The sequence below is a fragment of the Pseudophryne corroboree genome, chromosome 11 (assembly GCF_028390025.1).
Source record: "Pseudophryne corroboree isolate aPseCor3 chromosome 11, aPseCor3.hap2, whole genome shotgun sequence".
In the NCBI taxonomy this organism is placed as follows: Eukaryota; Metazoa; Chordata; class Amphibia; order Anura; family Myobatrachidae; genus Pseudophryne; species Pseudophryne corroboree.
The window spans coordinates 158,936,867-158,957,854 of record NC_086454.1 but is presented as its reverse complement, the minus strand read 5'-3'; the positions used below and the strand labels follow the sequence as shown (position 1 = coordinate 158,957,854).

At 46.3% G+C, this 20,988-nt stretch overlaps 1 protein-coding gene across 1 annotated transcript in view; it reads left to right on the top strand.

Moving 5' to 3' along the window:
- The window catches only part of EEF1G (eukaryotic translation elongation factor 1 gamma), a 67,195-nt gene extending 47,779 nt beyond the window's left edge, over window positions 1-19,416 (top strand). The window contains exons 9-10 of the mRNA XM_063945016.1: window positions 18,909-19,033; window positions 19,133-19,416. Coding sequence (XP_063801086.1) covers window positions 18,909-19,033; window positions 19,133-19,291 — 284 coding nt within the window. The 3' untranslated portion in view covers window positions 19,292-19,416. The remainder of the gene's footprint in view (window positions 1-18,908; window positions 19,034-19,132) is intronic.
- Window positions 19,417-20,988: the final 1,572 nt, after the last annotated feature.

Genomic DNA, 20,988 nt, shown 5'->3' with positions numbered 1-20,988 from the left:
TAGACTCCTTACATAAAAAATTTGACGACATGCCGACTGTGGGACAGCCGAGTCTTCAGCTCGTGCCGGTCCAAGGGTCTCAAAAGTCATCAGGGGCTCTAAAACGCCCGTTATCTCAGGTGGCACAAGTAGATGTCGACACGGATACTGACGCCAGTGTCGACGACGATGAGTCAAATTTAATGCCCGTTAAGGCCATTCGCTGCATGATTGAGGCAATGAAAGAGGTGTTAAATATTTCTGATTTACATCCAGGTACCACAAAAAAGGGTATTATGTTTGGGGAGAAAAAACTACCTGTAGTTTTTCCCCCGTCAGATGAATTAAATGAAGTGTGTGAAGAAGCGTGGGCTTCCCCTGATAAGAAATTGGTGATTCCTAAGAAATTACTAATGGCGTTCCCTTTCCCGCCAGAGGATAGGTTACGTTGGGAAACACCCCCGAGGGTGGATAAAGCGCTCACACGTTTGTCAAAAAAGGTGGCACTACCGTCCCAGGATACGGCCGCCCTTAAGGAACCTGCTGATAGAAGGCAGGAGGCGATCCTGAAGTCTGTATATACACACTCAGGCATTATACTCAGACCAGCAATTGCGTCAGCTTGGATGTGCAGTGCTGCCGCTGCATGGTCAGATAACCTGTCAGAAAATATTGACACACTAGACAGAGACACGATCCTGTTAACAATTGACCATATCAAAGACTCAGTCTTATACATGAGAGATGCACAGAGGGAAATCTGCCGGCTGGCATCTAAAGTAAGTGCACTATCTATCTCTGCTAGGAGATGCTTATGGACTCGCCAGTGGACTGGAGATGCAGATTCCAAAAGGCACATGGAAGTTTTGCCTTATAAAGGGGAGGAATTATTTGGGGATGGTCTCTCCGACCTAGTTTCCACAGCAACGTCTGGGAAGTCAGCATTTTTACCCCATGTCCCCTCACAGCCTAAGAAGGCGCCATTTTATCAGGTTCAGTCCTTTCGATCCCAGAAAAATAAGCGGGGAAAAGGAGGGTCTTTTCTGTCTAGAGGCAGAGGCAGGGGAAAAAGGCTGCAGCAAACAGCAGGTTCCCAGGAACAAAAGTCCTCCCCCGCTTCCTCTTCCAAGTCCGCCGCATGACGGTGGGGCTTCACAAGCGGAGCTAGGTACGGTGGGGGCCCGCCTCAGGAATTTCAGCGATCAGTGGGTTCGCTCACAGGTAGATCCCTGGATCCTTCAAATAGTATCTCAGGGATACAGGCTGGAATTCGAGGCGATTCCACCCCGCCGTTTCCTAAAATCCGCCTTGCCGATTGCTCCCTCAGACAGGGAGGCAGTGCTAGCGGCAATTCACAAGCTGTATTCCCAGCAGGTGATAATCAAGGTACCCCTACTTCAACAAGGCCGGGGTTACTATTCCACACTATTTGTGGTACCGAAACCGGACGGTTCGGTGAGACCCATTCTAAATTTGAAGTCCTTGAACACATACATAAAAAAATTCAAGTTCAAGATGGAATCGCTCAGGGCGGTTATTGCAAGCCTGGACGAGGGGGATTACATGGTATCCCTGGACATCAAGGATGCTTACCTGCATGTCCCCATTTACAATTCTCACCAGGAGTACCTCAGATTTGTGGTACAGGATTGCCATTACCAATTCCAGACGCTGCCGTTTGGACTCTCCACGGCACCGAGGGTATTTACCAAGGTTATGGCGGAAATGATGATACTCCTTCGAAAAAAGGGAGTTTTAATTATCCCATACTTGGACGATCTCCTAATAAAGGCACGATCCAAGGAACAGTTGTTAGTGGGAGTAGCACTATCTCAGGAAGTGCTGAGCCAGCACGGTTGGATTCTGAATATCCCAAAGTCACAGCTGGTCCCCACGACACGTCTAATGTTCCTGGGAATGATTCTGGACACGGCCCAGAAAAAAGTGTTTCTCCCGGAGGAGAAAGCCAGGGAGTTGTCTTCTCTAGTCAGAGACCTCCTAAAACCAAAACAGGTATCGGTGCATCACTGCACGCGGGTCCTGGGAAAGATGGTAGCTTCTTACGAAGCAATTCCATTCGGCAGGTTCCATGCCAGAATCTTTCAGTGGAACCTGTTGGACAAGTGGTCCGGATCGCATCTTCAGATGCATCGTTTAATAACCCTGTCTCCACGAACCAGGGTGTCTCTTCTGTGGTGGCTGAACAGTGCTCATCTTCTGGAGGGCCGCAGATTCGGCATACAGGACTGGGTCCTGGTGACCACGGATGCCAGCCTACGGGGCTGGGGGGCAGTCACAAAGGGAAGAAATTTCCAGGGACTATGGTCAAGTCAGGAGACTGCCCTTCACATAAATATTCTGGAACTAAGGGCCATTTACAATGCCCTAAGTCAAGCAAAATCCCTGCTTCTACACCAGCCGGTGCTGATCCAGTCAGACAACATCACGGCAGTCGCCCATGTGAATCGACAAGGCGGCACAAGAAGCAGGACAGCGATGGCAGAAGCCACAAAAATTCTCCGATGGGCGGAGAATCATGTACTAGCACTGTCAGCAGTGTTCATCCCGGGAGTGGACAACTGGGAAGCAGACTTTCTCAGCAGGCACGACCTCCACCCGGGAGAGTGGGGACTTCATCCAGAAGTCTTCAAAATGATTGTAAATCAATGGGGTCGTCCACAGGTGGACATGATGGCGTCCCGCATAAACAAAAAACTAGAGAAGTATTGCGCCAGGTCAAGAGACCCTCAGGCGATAGCGGTGGACGCCCTAGTGACACCGTGGGTGTACCGGTCAGTATATGTGTTCCCTCCTCTACCTCTCATACCAAAGGTACTGAGAATAATAAGAAAGCGAGGAGTAAACACAATTCTCGTGGTTCCGGATTGGCCAAGAAGAGCGTGGTACCCGGAACTTCAAGAGATGATCTCAGAGGACCCTTGGTCCCTGCCGCTCAGACAGGACCTGCTACAGCAGGGCCCCTGCCTGTTCCAAGACTTACCGCGGCTGCGTTTGACGGCATGGCGGTTGAACGCCGGATCCTGAAGGAAAAGGGCATTCCGGAGGAAGTCATTCCTACGCTTATTAAAGCCAGGAAAGATGTTACGGCAAAACATTATCACCGCATATGGCGGAAATATGTTGCATGGTGCGAGGCCAAAAAGGCCCCAACAGAGGAATTTCAACTGGGTCGATTTCTACATTTCCTGCAAGCAGGAGTGAATATGGGCCTAAAACTAGGCTCCATTAAAGTACAGATCTCGGCTCTGTCGATTTTCTTTCAAAAGGAACTAGCTTCAGTACCTGAAGTTCAGACATTTGTGAAAGGAGTGCTGCATATTCAGCCCCCATTTGTGCCTCCTGTGGCACCGTGGGATCTCAACGTGATGTTGAATTTCTTGAAATCACATTGGTTTGAGCCACTAAAAACCGTGGATCTGAAATATCTCACGTGGAAAGTGGTCATGTTATTGGCCTTGGCATCAGCCAGGCGAGTGTCAGAATTGGCGGCTTTATCATGTAAAAGCCCTTATCTGATTTTTCATATGGATAGGGCAGAATTGAGGACTCGTCCCCAGTTTCTCCCTAAGGTGGTGTCAGCGTTTCACCTGAACCAGCCTATTGTGGTGCCTGCGGCTACTAAGGATTTGGAGGACTCCAAGTTGCTAGACGTTGTCAGGGCCCTGCAAATATATGTTTCCAGGACGGCTGGAGTCAGAAAATCTGACTCGCTGTTTATCCTATATGCACCCAACAAGCTGGGTGCTCCTGCTTCTAAGCAGACTATTGCTCGTTGGATTTGTAGTACAATTCAGCTTGCACATACTGTGGCAGGCCTGCCACAGCCTAAATCTGTCAATGCCCATTCCACAAGGAAGGTGGGCTCATCTTGGGCGGCTGCCCGAGGGGTCTCGGCTTTACAACTTTGCCGAGCAGCTACTTGGTCAGGGGCAAACACGTTTGCAAAATTCTATAAATTTGATACCCTGGCTGAGGAGGACCTGGAGTTCTCTCATTCGGTGCTGCAGAGTCATCCGCACTCTCCCGCCCGTTTGGGAGCTTTGGTATAATCCCCATGGTCCTTACGGAGTTCCCAGCATCCACTAGGACGTTAGAGAAAATAAGAATTTACTCACCGGTAATTCTGTTTCTCGTAGTCCGTAGTGGATGCTGGGCGCCCATCCCAAGTGCGGTCTATCTGCAATACTTGTACATAGTTATTGTTAACTAAATCGGGTTATTGTTGAGCCGTCTGTTGAGAGGCTCTATCGTTTCATACTGTTAACTGGGTTTCATATCACGAGTTGTTCGGTGTGATTGGTGTGGCTGGTATGAGTCTTACCCGGGATTCAAAATCCTTCCTTATTGTGTACGCTCGTCCGGGCACAGTACCTAACTGAGGCTTGGAGGAGGGTCATAGTGGGAGGAGCCAGTGCACACCAGGTAGTCTAAGATCTTTCTAGAGTGCCCAGCCTCCTTCGGAGCCCGCTATTCCCCATGGTCCTTACGGAGTTCCCAGCATCCACTACGGACTACGAGAAACAGAATTACCGGTGAGTAAATTCTTATTTTTACACCAGCATCGGGCTCCACTAGCTGGACAGATAATGCCACAGCCGGGGGTCACTTTTATACAGCGCCCTGCGGCCGTGGCATTAAATATCCAACTAGTCACCCCTGGCCGGGGTACCCTGGGGGAGTGGGGACCCCTTCAATCAAGGGGTCCCCCCCCAGCCACCCAAGGGCCAGGGGTGAAGCCCGAGGCTGTCGTCGTCCCCCCCCCCCCCCCATCCACGGGCTGCGGATGGGGGGCTGATAGCCTTGAGAAAATGACAAGAATATTGTTTTTTCTGTAGTACTACAAGTCCCAGCAAGCCTCCCCCGCAAGCTGGTACTTGGAGAACCATAAGTACCAGCATGCGGGAGAAAAACGGGCCCGCTGGTACCTGTAGTACTACTGGAAAAAAAATACCAAAATAAAAACAGGACACGCACACCTTGAGAGTAAAACTTTATTTCACACCTGCCAACACACACATACTTACCTATGTTGACCCGCCGACTGCCACGTCTCCTGATCCGACGATCCGTGGTACCTGTGAATAAAATTATACTCTCCTCAATCCAGTGTCCAGATATAAATCCTCGTACTTGGCAAAACAAATAAACGAACACCCGGACCAGCGGACTGAAAGGGGTCCCATGTTTTCCCATGGGACCCCTTTCCCCGAATGCCGGGACCCCACGTGACTCCTGTCACAGAGGTCCCTTCAGCCAATCAGGAAGCGCTACTTCGTTGCACTCACCTGATTGGCTGTATGCGCGTGTGACCTCAGACAGCGCATCGCAAAGCCTCTCCATTACTTTCAATGGTGGGAACTTTGCCGTCAGCGGTGGGGTTACCCGCGGTCAGCCGCTGACCGCGGGTGACCTCACCGCTGACGCAAAGTTCCCACCATTGAGTATAATGGAGAGGCTTTGCGATGCGCTGTCTGACAGCTCAATCAGCAGAGTGCCAGGACGTTGCGCTCGCTGATTGGCTTAAGAGACCTTTCTGTGACAGCAGTCACGGGGGGGGTCTCTGCATTCGGGGAAAGGGTTTCCATGTGTAAACATGGGACCCCTTTCAGTCCGGCTTGGTCGGGTGTTCGTTTATTTGTTTTGCCAAGTACGAGGATTTATATCTGGACACTGGATTAAGGTGAGTATAATTTTATTCACAGGTACCCCGGATCGTCGGATCAGGAGACGTGGCAGTCGGCGGGTCAACATAGGTAAGTATGTGTGTCGGCAGGTGTGCAATAAAGTTTTACTCTCAAGGTGTGTGTCTCCTGTTTTTATTTGGGTATTTTTTTTCCAGTAGTACTACAGGTACCATTGGGCCCGTTTTTCTCCCGCATGCTGGAACTTGTGGTTCTCCAAGTACCAGCTTGCGGGGGAGGCTTGCTGGGACTTGTAGTACTACAGGAAAAACCAATATTCTTGTCATTTTCTCAAGACTATCAGCCCCCCATCCGCAGCCCTTGGATGGGGGGGACAGCCTCGGGCTTCACCCCTGGCCCTTGGGTGGCTGGGGGGGGACACCCCTTGATTGAAGGGGTCCCCACTCCCCCAGGGTACCCCGGCCAGGGGTGACTAGTTGGATATTTTAATGCCACGGCCGCAGGGCGCTGTATAAAAGTGACCCCCGGCTGTGGCATTATCTGTCCAGCTAGTGGAGCCCGATGCTGGTGTAAAAAATACGGGGGACCCCTACTTTTTGTCCCCCGTATTTTTTGCACCAGGCGCAGAGCCCGGTGCTGGTTTTAAAAATACGGGGGATCCCCTGTCCATTTCCCCCCCCCGGATTTTTAGAACCAGGATCGGCTCGAAGAGCTCGAGGCTGGTTATGCTTTGGAGGGGGGACCCCACGCCATTTTTTTTCGGGATTTTACCATTCCATTTAAAAAAAATAAAATAATAATAATAATAATAATAATAATAATAATAATATTTTTAAAAATATATAAATACTTGTGCCTCCCAAAAAGACAAACCAAGTACCTAATCCCTTCTAATATAAATAGATATGCTATTACCAATAAAAAAAAACATGTTTTAAATTTTTTTTTTTATTAGATTCACCCACCAAAGTGTGGCGGATTGAAAATGACGAATTTACTGTCTAAAAGCACTGTTGTCGAATTTCCAAACTTCAATTGAATATACTTTTGTCGAATTGCCGCATTTGTACCATTGCAGAAAAGTCGAAATTGACAAATGTCGAATTTCAAAAAGTCGAATTTTGAAAGTACGTTTTTTTGACGGAAAGTACTGAATTGCATTGTCGAATATTTTTTTTTTTTTGGGCGAAAGTCCCGTTTTTCGACAATTTCGGGAATTCGACCGCAATTGCATATACCCCTAGATCTCTCCCCACCCCTCCCCCCCCCCCCCCCCCCCTATCCCCCACCCATCCCCCACACCAATTAGGCACTACCTGCAGCACACAGGTTTGTCAGTGCTATAAATGCCCATCTCTAATGCACAGAGTGTAATACATGGACTCATCTGCCTCTTAACTGTTTTACTATAAGCAGTCCTAAATCTGGGGTCTTGACTGATATGACAAATCATGAGAGCATAATTTTATTATGGGTGTAGTATGTTATGCCGGCGGTGTTGAATTCTAGGGTCCAGCATTAACTTGATTCGGCATAGTTGTGAATTACCCAAATATTATTTTAAAATGAGTGTTTCCCCCGCCCCAAGATTTTGGGCGTGTAGGAGCTGTGGGGGCCCATTGTGCATGCACACTGAGAATGGGTGTGGCCCCACCGGCGTCACAATTGGGGACGGCCCTTATGCCACATCACTGGTGGGGGCGTACCCAACCAGTAGCGTCACTTGTGGGGGTGTGCCTAGCACATATGGAGGTGCTGGGCTTCCCCAGGCGCTCACTTTCCTGTGATTTAGACGCGCACGCCATCTATTCATGTAGTGGCAGCTGCGGGCTGTTTTAGCAGGGCACCGCGGAAGGGGCAGGGCGCATTTTGCCCTATAAAAATTGGGTGCGGCACCCTGCTAAAACGGCCTAGCTTGAACACGAAAATAAAATTTTGTTGCTATTAATATTAAAACAGAATGAGGTTTACCTCATCTATGATGGAAAATGATGATGGCAGCTGACCGAGCAGATGTCCATTATACAATTGGTAAAGAGCTCAAACCATGAACATGGGTATGAATCAAATGTCTGCTTGGAGAGACAGAAGGTCCTCCTGGTACTCTGTAATGAATAGAACTGTAAAGAAATGCTTGTCATCTTTAATAGTCTCTTCCCCTCTTAAAATCTAGAGTAACTTGCTTGCTCATTTTTAAAATTAGGGAAGAGCTAGGATGACGCCAATTTACGTAAACAGTGTAGACTTTCCAAGTGATAAATGTACCACTGAGGCTTCTGCTCTATTGCTGCATAGAGGTCTGGAGTTTCAAATAGAGTAAGGTTTAAGTGGCTAGGGCCTAATGTATGTGGTGCATAGGCAGAGTATCAGATGGGGTTCTGGTTACCCTTTACCTTCATCTTTTATGTTTCTTCTTCATCCACTAGGGGTCACTGGAGTACTCTTGGGATATGGACGGCGTAGCAGAACAAAGGCACTGAATATTTAAATTTAGAACTCTCCACCCCTCCATATCCCAGAGTACCTCAGTGTACGAGCCCAGTGTTTTTTCTGTGCTCAAAGCACTAACATCGGCTTGTGGGATTCCCACACTTGTTGGAAGATTTTTATTAATTTTTCATTTTTATTTTTAATTTTTTTTTTTAAAGCACATCCCTTCCCAGTTTCAAGAAAAACATGGGTCCGGGATAGTGCCGCTGCACGGGCAGCGCATGGCGTGTCGGTCCTCACAAAGAGCACCCTCACAGCCACACGCAGTTCACTACCTGCTGTAAACGGAGCTTGCAGATAGAAGCCCCGTCACAGCCATGAACTGCTGCCTGAGCTGGACGGAGCTTACAGGAAGAAGCCCCGTCGCAGCCATGATCTACAGTTCACTACCTGCTGTAGTACGGAGCTTGCAGATAGAAGCCCCGTCACAGCCATGAACTGCTGCCTGAGCTGGACGGAGCTTACAGGAAGAAGCCCCGTCGCAACAATAATCTACTCCAGATGAATAGAGGACTGGACGGAGCTTACACAAAGAAGCTCCGTCGCAGCCAGGACTACAAAGCTGGACGGAGCTTACACAGAAGAAGCCCCGTCACAGCCATGATTTACAGCTGGACGAGCTTACACATAAGAAGCCCGTCGCAGCCATGATCAGGAGACAAGTAAGGTAGGCTGGGGAACGGGGCGGTCAGCGCAGGCTGCCGCCCCGCTATGTTGGGGTTAATACCTGCTTCCGCTCTTCCGCCCGCAAGCCCCAGCCGCTATGTCTGCAGGCCGCCCGTCCCAGCGCTCCGTCCGGCCGCCAGCGCCATACGGCCGCAGACGCTCCCTCAGTCTCAGTACAGAGACGGGGACCGCCGCTCCGTCCGGGCCGCCCAGCAGCCTTCCACCCACATGTGCCAGCGCTATGAGGCGGCAGGCTTCCCGCAGGACAGCGTTACAAGGCACGGTGGAATTCTGGCTGATCAAATAGATAAACAGCAGCACAGTGTATAGGCAGCTATATATATGGGACAGGTATTTATAATGTATTGTTACCTGTCCTGGGAGTAATAGGCTATTGAGCCTATATTACTGTCTGTGAGTTTCACAGTATAATAGGCTATTGAGCCTATATTAATGGCTGTTATTTTCACTGTATAATAGGTTATTCAGCCTATATATATTAATGTTGGTGGTTATCACTGTATAATAGGCTATTGAGCCTATATTAAGTCTGTGATTATCACTGTAAATAGGCTATTCAGCTTATGTAAATGCTGTATAAATATATTAATGTCTGTAATTATCATAGGCTATTGAGCCTATATATATATATATATATATATATATATATATAAAATTAATATGTGTTGTACCCAGCCTGTGATTATACTGTATAATAGGCTAGATTAACACGGAAACATTTGTCACTTGTTCTGTGATTATCAGGGTCAGCATGGCAAAGGGGCCATTTTAACCATGCTTCCTGTTTTCCAGTGTGTAATTCTGGAACATTCCTGCCCTACATCTCTAAGCCACCAGAGGCGCAGGGGTGTTAGTGGGAATTTGGTTCGGGTTTCACATGCCCATGTGAACTACTTTTCACATAAAGAATACTCTAGTTTCTCTTCACTTTTACTATAGATTTCCGTAGAGAGAAACAACCATGAGTTTCATATAAATATGCTGTTCAGCAATAAAATATATATATGACACATAACAATAAGTCGTGCAAGTGTCTGTCCGTTGCCTATTGTGGGGTCTGCCTGCATAGCGAGTAAGACTCTAGCGCAGACTACAAATAATTTTAAAAATCCTATGTTAAGCATTGGCAATTCAAATTACAAGAGCGGTAACATCGGAGTCTCGGAAGTTACTCCGCCAGCTCTAACAAAAGACAGTTGTTGACTGGTCTTATAATTTAATGCACGATTCTATGTCAAATCTCACACGATAACTACCAGTGAGAAGGGTACATTACACCAGCACTCAGATAGGGCGGGGTTTTTGACAACCATACATTGCTAAATCCCAGTGAGTCAATGTCTCCATTTTTACAGAGACTGAGTAGACTCTAACCATTACTTAATCGTTTCCAAAATGACGCGATCCGCCATTGGTAAATGCGTCTGTGTAAAACAGAATACATTTGGGTCACTAGACTCTATGTATGGAAACAATGAAAAAGAAGCTGCAGAGTATATCTGTAAAGCTTCTGCTAACACCGGTTACTTTCAGCGTTGCTAGTTTAAGCGCGACAAGGCCAGAGCTTGTTGGTCCTAAATTTGATATTCAGCCATTACCGCAGCCAGTATCAAAACGGAAATACTTGTGCCGGCGTTTAATCTCTTTAGACTTCAGTTTTTTCAAAGCGGTGGTACAAAACAGTCACGCCTTGTAACGACACGACGCTACAGTCAGCAAGCCAGTGGCTTGATGACCTCTTAGGCTCTCCATGTTCCAATTCTGGAAGCGCGTCTTTACACGTTACATTTGCGGGGTTTCCAGACATCAACTCATGGATGTCTCAGATATTTACAGATTAAAGGACAAGACTGCCTCTGTCGAACGGTTTGGCAGGTTGCCATTTAGTCTCTGCTGGTTTTCAGCTGTTTTTATATCCAGGCTGTAGTACACCAACAGAGTCAGGGTTATTTATTCCCCTCTGTTTGGGGTAACAAAACCAGACAGCTCTGTCGCAGTCTCAATCAGCAAGTCACTTAATGCAGTTTGAAAATGGATTTTCTGCGGTTACTATTTGCATATTGGAGCCACAAAATTGCATAATTGCACTTGATCTTCACAATGCGTATTTACCCATTCCGGTTTGGTCATCACAGGTTCTAGCGTTTGCAAAACGCCACAACCAGTAACCGTTTCACTACCATTTGGCATCGTGTCAACGCCTCGGGTATTTACCAAAGTGATGTTGGTGATGATAGCTCATCTCAGAGTCCTGCCAGTGACAATCGTCCATACTTAGACGATCTGCTCATAAGAACTCTGTCTCAACAGAGTTCCTTTAACTTGCGCTACTAATGTATACTGCGGTGGCAGGTCAAGTTTAAAAACAATCGCATCTAATTCCGTCTAAACGACGTCAATTCCTAGGTAAGATTATAAATACGGTAAATCAAAGACATTTACCTACTACACCAGCAAGAACAAATGTACATCTAGTAATTGGTGTAAAAGCCACGCACACTAGCGGTACATTGGTGTATTCGCCTGTTAACAATAATGATGTGTTTTCAAAGCGCTTTAGTTCGCCGGCCTTCACTCGCGTTTCCCACAGAGGGGCGAGGGTGTATATACTCTGGACAAGAGTCTCAGAGGTTCAGGAGTTGTAGTTAAAAAAGATCAGCGACAGAGTTCTAAAACGGATCACGACAGATTGCTGTTGATAAATGTCCTGGAACTCCGTGCAATTTTCAATGCACTACATGCTTCGCTTTCAGTCTGACCAAGTGCAGTCAGACAACGCAACGGGAGTTGCATACACAACAACCACAGAGAACCAAGAAGCCGCATGGCAATGCAGCAGGTAACTCGAATCCTCTATTGCCCACAACACCATTATGTGAGGATGTCAACGGGGTTCATTCCGCGAGTGGACATCTGTTAGACAGATGATCTCGCCCGTCAGGATTTATATCCTGAAAACTGGACAGTAAATCCAGAGGTGTTTCATATGTGAGTACACAAAAGGAGTTACCCTCAGGTATACATGATGGCATCTCGCCACAATTACAAACGCTCAGTATGTGTACAGAACGACAGATCACAAGGGCAGTGGCGGTGGAGTCTCTCACATTCGTGTGGTCATACAGCATCGTGTATCTGGCTCCACCATTTTCCGCTGCTCTCTCTCTCCGTTGCGAAAACGGATCATAAGACAGTTCGTCACAGTCATACTAGTGATATCTCATGGGTTTCGGAGAGCTTGCTTCTCGAATCTCCAAGGAATACTGGCACACGATCTTGGTCCGCTCATAATACGTCCAACCTGTTACAACAGGGAACGTTCTTTTACCCCTAGTTACCTATGTACCTATTACCTATATACCGCGGCTGCGGTTGACAGGGTGGGGGGTTCAGACCGCCCTCTTAAGAAAAGAAATAGGGCATTACAGTATCGGTTATACTAATCATGTTACGAGCTAGTAAGCTGCTTAAGGCAGCTCATTATTACAAATTCATTATTACAAATTTGGTGTGCCTATATAGGTGGTAAAGCTCGGAAGTTTCCGACATCATCTTTCAAGTTACCCGTATTCTGTTATTTTACAAACAGGGTTGGATGGAGAACTGCGTTTATCTGCACTGAGGGTGCAGGTATCTGTGTGGTCAACTTATTTTCAAAGACGTTTGACTATATTGCGTCGGTACACACCGTTATACAAGGTGTCATCAAAGTGCAGCCTCCATTTATCCCACCTACAGCGCCAGGTGACTTGAGGTTGGGTTCACATTTCTTACAGTTTTCATATTTTGAACCCTTACAACAAATGGGGATTAAGTTTCTCACTTGGGAAAACATTTTTTCTTCTAGCCTTAGCTTCGGCAAGGGTTTTGTTTTCATATTTGGGTGCCTTGTATTCCAAGCCACCGTATTTAAGTTTTCTCATGACAAAGCAATCAGTATACCAATAGTGGTTCCTGTGTTGACAGCACATTCTAGAATTCTGAATGTGGTACACGCATTACGCGTCTATATGTCCCGACCGTCTACAGTACGTAATACGGATACGTTGTTTGTTCTCTATGATGCTGCCAACTGGGGTTAGCCAGTTTTCTCAGCAGACATTATCCAGTTGGATAACAATGACTACAAGTCAGGCTTACTTTAAGGCTAAGTTACAGTCGCCTACGTCAGTAACAGCTCATCCCACAGATTCTGGGGGAATGTCGGCCCCAGCGGGTCGTGGAGCGTCTACGACGCGGCTACATAGCCTTCAGTGCACCACGTTTGTGCACGTTTACACGTTATGAATGGTTGCGGCATCAGCATCTAGCTTTGGCTGCCTACTGTTACAAGTGTCAAACAGCTCTCCCGCCCACGAGGGAAGCTTTGGTACGTCCCAAGAGTACTCCAGTGACCCCTAGTGGATGAAGAAGAAAATAGGATTTTGGTACTTACCAGGTAAATCCTTTTCTTTGAATCCATAGGGGGCACTGGACGCCCACCCAGAGCAGTTTACCTGGGTTGTTTAAGCTCAGAGGAGCTTAGGGTAACACGTTTTACCTTGTTTGTATTAAGCTCAAAGGAGCTTATGGTAACACATTTTCACCTTTTTGGTTCAAACTATCAAGGTCTATCGGTTATGCTGTCAACTGTTTAGTTGACATTAACTTTATGGGTCAACTTTGTTGTTGTCCGGTATGTTATAGGAATTCTCCATTGTCAACCTCTCTATAGCAGTTCGCTCAGTAAAAACACTGGGCTCGTACACTGAGGTACTCTGGGATATGGAGGGGTGTAGAGTTCTAAATTTAAATATTCAGTGCCTTTGTTCTGCTACGCCGTCCATATCCCAAGAGTACTCCAGTGCCCCCTATGGATTCAAAGAAAAGGATTTACCTGGTAAGTACCAAAATCCTATTATTTACATTTTGTCTTCTCTTGATAATTGAGTTACTTTCATGTTTGTCTGCTTAAGAGTTGCCAGATTCCTAATGTAGTTTTTGGCCCATTATTTGTGATAGCTGATCTTATTCTTATCTTGTCGTTTTGTTCAATAGCTTTGTAGTATAGTAGGCAGGCCATGGCATTTATTTGAGTTTATCAAATATAAGCCCGTCGCCCAGCTTTGAATCAGCCAAGGTGTTGAAGAGGTTCAGGGTTAATCTTCCAGCTGATGACCTTCCGCTAATTGTAGTGATGTGGATACTAAGCTGGTTCTTCCTGTCTTTTCTCGTTTATAAGACAGTAGGAGGATATTGTTGTAAATGAGACAGCAGTCATATTCAGACTTATAAATATTGTATAATGTCTTCTTTAAGGTATGCACCTGGCTTCTACAATCTGTGACTTCATGTACTGTAATTTCCAGACTCTTGGGCTAGATCTACTAGTTGGGTTTGATCTTTGGGCAGCAGGGAATGTGTAATGGTTAGCATTACTGCCTCACAGCACTGAGGTCATGAGTTTGATTCCCACCATGTCCCTAACTGTGTGGAGTTTGTATTTTCTCCACATGCTTGCGTTGTTCCTCTGGGTGCTCTGGTTTCCTCCCGCATTCCAAAAATATATTGGTAGGTTAATTGGCTCCCAACAAAAATTAACCCTAGTGTGAATGTGTACGTGTACATGTGGTAGGGAATATAGATTGTAAGCTCTACTGGGGCAGGGACTGATGTGAATGGTCAAAAATTCTCTGTAAAAGCGCTGCAGAATGTATGCACTAAATCTTACTATTTAGAGTGGCACTGCAGCGTGTTTTATACATCGCATGCCTGGTCTCGGCCTGATGGCTTCTCAAACACCAGACGTGATTAGGTAATGGCTGTATCTGAAGTTCTATATTAAACTACAGATGTTTTTTAAGGTCAGGAGTGCGCCTACACTTAGATCACTAATGTATCTCTGGGCATTTTGGCAACATTGTGCATTCAGAGTTGTGCTGCAACAAGCCTAAAACCTGCTCCCTTCCATATCTGGGGCAGATGGACATAAAGGGGGGAGTTCAATCGATGGCGAGAAATGTTAAAGAAAAAACAAACCGTCAGTGCAGGGTTTTGCTATTTAATTGGAGGAGCGAAAATGAAGATGGTGTTTTCTATAGAAATCACGTCTCCTGGACTTGCTCTGGCACCCCCCTCCTAAGACCTGGTAAAGGGACAGTGCTTGTCTGCTTAGGGTTTCTTTTGGATGTATACCATACTAGCCTACCTAACCCTCTCCATGAGGGAGAAAACGCTCTGTTCCTGGATTGCCATCACCTGTGGTGAAACACCTTTCTTATCAATTAACTAGCTCACCACAGGTGACGGCAATCATACATTAGCAGGAAAGCCCAGGAACAGAGCATTTTCTCCCTCATGGAGAGGGTCAGGTAGGCAAGTATGATGTATACATTTTACAGGTAGTTTAATTTAGTCAACATTAAGACTGATGTTACCGCACAACATCAATGTACATCTGAGTCAGGCTGTAGTTAACATGATGTATCGTTGGCTGTAGGCCTACAGTACAGCACTATCTGACACTTTGGGCGAAATGTTATTGCTGGTTCCGCACTAAACCCGACTGATCCTTTCGACGGGAGCTCAGGCGCGATGAAACAATTGAATTCCCTCCTTTTTGAACCTATCTATACATGTATGAAGGCAGATGGCATAGAAAAGTGATGGTTCTTTAAGTTATCTGCTAGTAACCATTTCACCAGTTGTGCTACTGTAGGGTGACAGGAAAGCATAAGTCCTAAAAAGAAAATGATGAGCGTCCTTCTGTGGCTTATCATTCGGCTGCCTGCAGGATTACCTTGTGGTATTTGTGCTAACTTGCATTGGCTTGTAGAGGTTGTGCTGCACATAGGGCTGGCTGGGAGTTCGGACACAACACTAGGCTTGGTGCAGCGTTATTGCTTCCTGCTTTTCCTCCATGTTCTGCAATAGCTTGTAAGTGCCACTAGAGTACATCTCCCTGTTTGGGTTGTAGTTATGTGACTGGTGGTCAGGAGACCGCCGATCACAATACCGGTGCCGGTATCCCACCCCCGCATAATCCTGACAGTCTGCATGCTGACTAAAAGGGACTATTCCCACTCGTCTGTGTCCGCGACACCCATAGAGTGGGAATAGAACCTGTGGCGGGTGTTGAGCTCTTCCCTTGCCGGGCATCTAAAAGCTGGGATCCCGACGTCACACAAACCCAACCCCCCTGTTTAATGTAGCAAAAATAAGCGCATACACCCATATGATAGACAGCTGTCCTTTTATTCTGTTTGTCAGGTGTTAGAATTGGCAGAATGAAGGTAGATGTAAGCTATATGAACTTGCAAACACGGGCTCGTATAGCGGTGTTTAGTATCTCTCATTCCATTGCTGGTGGGGTGACTGCTAGTGACCATGCCTGGCCAAATCTCTAATGCTTTAGGGTCCTAGATCAGTGGCGTGTATTGCAGCAATCTATCCTACTGGCAGTCATCACTGGGTCCTGCTCCCACCTTGGAGAAAGTTAAGGTGTAAGGTTTCATTGTGACACGTGCACAGCAGCATTGTGAAGCCGGCCTTACAACAAGGGAATAAAGTGGCCACCCGTTAATTTGTGATTTAACAATATAAAATGCTTTAATGGTAAGCATAGAATAGAATGCAACAGAAAAACCTGTAGATGGCGCTGTTGCCACATGAAGCTTGTTCGCGCACTAATGAACACAGCCATTTGGGAGCTGCACCTATTTAATTGCAGATATTTAGCAATGAATGTTGCTGTTCTATAAACCATTTCTGTTCTCGAAAGAGGAAGATGTCTCTTCTGAGAAATGCACTGTGGTATGTTGTCTTCAGGATTCTGTTGCTGTTGTCCCAGCAATGTATTCTTGTAATATAGTGGTTCCCAAACATTTGTGAAGCACAGCATCCTAGAGAATCAGAATTTTTTTCATGGACCCCTAGGCCAAATGTTTCTTAATTTAATATTTCTTTCTAAATTTCTCAATAAGTAAACTCTGTTTTTATAGGTCATCCTTTTGTTTTAATTGTGTGGTGAGGGACAAGATTTGTTTCTGTTTGTTCACATAGTTTATGATGGGCAAAACCAGTTCTGGTGGCTGCAAATCACATTGACCAGAAATAATTTGAATTGGTCCTGGACCACAACCCAGGGCACCCCTGCAAGTGTCCTGAGGCACCCCAGGGTGCCATGGCACAGAGTTTGAGAACCACTGGTGTAATAGAATTCCTGACTGAATGGTGTTGTCCTGTCCACCTTATGCAATGTGACACACAGTGGCAAGCCTTTCACTGTATTGCGGTCTCTATGGCCTTTTGCCACAGATATGAAAAGCGCGGAGGTCCACACATGTCTGAGCTTGCACTGGAAGTGCAAACGTGAAACACTAGGTATAAGAAGGGCTGTGTCTTGGCTGCTTCCAATATGGGAGTGGGGCCAAGGTTGAATGAAGGGGCAGGTTGCTGAGCTTTTCAGGGAGTGTAGAAAAACAAAGGGTGAGTCTGCTACTGCCAGGTATTAAATTCCAGAGGGCGCAGCTTGGGAAAGCAGTTCTGTAAAACTGGGGGAAGTGGTTATCACGCTGAAATGTGACTGGTGTAATGCACTGTTCAGGCTAGAGGCTATTTATCAAGTTCAGAAACTAGTCATGGAGAGAACACGTGTAACAGTTGCCTCACTGAGGGGGAATCGTGGCAGCATACTTTCATTTAGGGTAGATTTAAGAAACAAAACTCCTATTCATGTAACACAGGGCTTCCCAAACTCCATCCACAAATAATTTTTAATTTTATTGATATCAAGGATTTTTTTCCAAAAACATACAATATTTCACACGTCTTGGATGTAATTGTGTATCATGAATCAAGACTATCAATACAACATGTAAATTGGCAACCGCACCTGTGCAATTCATGCGTATCCCAGTTTAAAGGGATAGTATGGTAAGTGTGTTATATATATATATATATATACGTTAATGTAATATTTTTGTTTTTTTAATTCTAATATATGCATACATATACTACTGTGGCACCTTGCCTGTAGGCCTGTATCCCACAGGGAGTTCCCTTAGGATGGTCAGACAAGTAATCTCGTACACCAGTGAGTAACTCCAGGCCATGAGCAAGCCCTGACACTTCGGGTTTCCAGTATTTATGTAATTATGCACAGGTGATTTTACTCTACTTGGCTCGGTGAAGAATTATAAACCTTTTTGTGTGCCTATACCTGCTAGCAGTAAAGTCTTCTAAGAGGATGATGCCCTATCTTACCCAGCAGTAGTTTAGATGGACTGTCCAATTGTGATGTCTTTAATTTGCAGCACCATACTGATGACCAAGGGACAAATCGTGTGAACCGTATGGAGTGCCACAAACATAATACAAATGGCTCAGCACTAGCTTAGTAATGCTGTGTTCTGCATGTGAAACGTGTCCGTATGACGTAGCAATACTCGTTGCGTAAAACGATTGCTGGAGAGGGAGTACTTCTATTTAGTGTATTAAACAGAAGTTGCCGGAAATCGCATGCGTCGTTGTCTTCTGCAAGCCTATGTCTGTAGCTGCATACCCATTTTTATACAAAATCACATCACATTACATTTATATCCCAAATAATTTTTCTACTCACTAGGTAATTATGTACAATGTTCTGGCATTCTACACATGACAAGGAACGCACACATGCTGTGTGTAATACGTTATGCAGATTTATCTGGCCAGTGACCAGTTCTGTATACAAGGTTAATCTTAATAGGACTAAAAGCGTATTCTGCACCCACCGCAAGCTACATGGATGCTGCAGATACAGTCGAGAGGCAACGAAAGGGTGGTAGTAAGGGATTTCGCTGCACTTTTTAAGATCATGAGAAATGAAATGTGTTTTTTCTTTCTCCAGCTGAAAATCTGTAGAAAAGCACTCTGTTCACTTTGTAAGTAGACACCATAGCGCTGTGTACTACATACAATTGCCCAAAGGCTTCTCTGTGATTTGGATGTAGTTTTCTGTTGCAAAATACTGCCATTTTGTTTAATCTGATTGTGGGTGTAGCCTGTTTTTATATTTATCTCACCGCTTTGTCTTTAGAACTGACGCAATCTTTTCTCTGCCACCAACAGGTATGTTCCAGCGTTTAGACAAGCTGCGTAAAACCGGCTTTGCCAGTGTCATCTTGTTTGGAACCAACAATGACAGCACCATTTCTGGAGTGTGGGTGTTCAGGGGCCAAGACTTGGCATTCACCGTAAGTGACAGATTTCACTGTGATAAGTGGGGTCTGCAGTAACTCTGTACTTTAGAACAGCCGTTGTCCCGTGTAACACCTAAACTTTCGTCTTTACAGTTGTCTGAGGACTGGCAAATTGACTACGAATCCTACACCTGGAGGAAGCTGGACCCTGACAGCGAGGAATGCAAAACCCTTGCAAAAGAGTATTTCTGCTGGGAAGGCGATTTCAAACATGTGGGCAAACCATTCAATCAGGGCAAGATCTTCAAGTGAGGACCCTGGAAGGGGAGTGAGGAGCTGTCATTTGGAGAGCGTGCTGATAACTGTTCTCTTCAAACCTACCACTCTGACCTTTTAACTTAAGATGGCAAACAAAAAATAAACTCAAGTCAAACAAGTGTCTGGCTACGATTTTAATGATATTATGTTATTTTCTCTTACGTCCTAGAGGATGCTGGGGACTCCGTAAGGACCATGGGGTATAGACTAGCTCCGCAGGAGACATGGGCGCTCAAGACTTTAGATGGGTGTGCACTGGCTCCGCCCTCTATGTCCCTCCAGACCTCAGTTAGATCCTGTGCCCAGAGGAGACTGGATGCACTGCAGGGGAGCTCTACTGAGGTTCTCTGAAAAAGACTTTTGTTAGGTTTTTTATTTTCAGGGAGCACTGCTGGCAACAGGCTCCCTGCATCGTGGGACTGAGGGGAGAGAAGCAGACCTACTTAAATGATAGGCTCTGCTTCTTAGGCTACTGGACACCATTAGCTCCAGAGGGTTGGAACGCAGATCTCATCCTCGCTGTTCGTCCCGGAGCCGCGCCGCCGTCCTCCTCACAGAGCCGGAAGATAGAAGCCGGGTGAGTATAAGAAGAAAGAAGACTTCAAAGACGGCAGAAGACTTCAGATCTTCAGTTCTTCGCGCCATTGCTCCCACATTCACACACACTGACGGCACTGTATGGGTGCAGGGGGGGTGCCCTGGGCAGCAATAATAAACCTCTGCGGAGGCAGTATATTAAATAAACCCCCGCCAGGTTAAAGAATTTGAGAGGGACCGAAGCCCACCGTTAAGGGGGCGGAGCTTGATCCACCAGCGCAATTTTCTCCACAGCACGCTGCAGAGAAGCTGCTCCCTGGACTCTCCCCTGCTGAACACAAGTACAGAGGGCAAAAAGGAGGGGGGGGGGCACATTTATTTGGCGCAGTGAGTGTATTATTGATGATAAAAGCGCTGTACAGACTGGGATTTTGTCTGTGTCCAGTGGCGCTGGGTGTGTGCTGGCATACTCTTGTCTCTCCAAAGGGCCTTATTGGGGGACTCTCTCTCTCTCTCTCTCTCTCTCTTCTATCCCAGTGGGGGTGTCGGTACGTGTGTGTCAGTATGCCTGAAGCGGAAGGCTCGTCTAAGGAGGAGGTAGAGCAGATGATTGTGGTGTCTCCGTCGACACCTGATTGGATGGATATGTGAAATGTTTTGAATGCAAATGTGTCTTTATTACATAAAAGATTGGATAAAGCAGTCTCCACAGAAAAAGCAGGGAGTCAATCCATGGCTTTGACTGTGTCACAGGGCCCTTCAGGGTCTCATAAACGTCCCCTGTCCCAGGTAGCAGACACTGATACCGACACGGATTCTGACTCCAGTGTCGACTACGATGTTGCGAGGTTACACCCAAGGGTGGCCAAAAGTATTCATTATATGATTATTGCAATAAAAGATGTTTTGCATATCACAGAGGATCCATCGGTGCCTGACACGAGGGTATGCATGTTTAAGGAGAAAAAACCTGAGGTAACCTCCAAGAGAATTCTCCTGGCGTATCCTTTCCCCACACAGGACAGGTTACGGTGGGAATCCTCGCCCAGGGTGGACAAGGCTTTGAAGCGCTTGTCCAAAAAGGTGGCGCTACCGTCTCCAGACACGGCAGCTCTCAAGGATCCTGCTGATCGCAGACAGGAGGCTACCTTAAA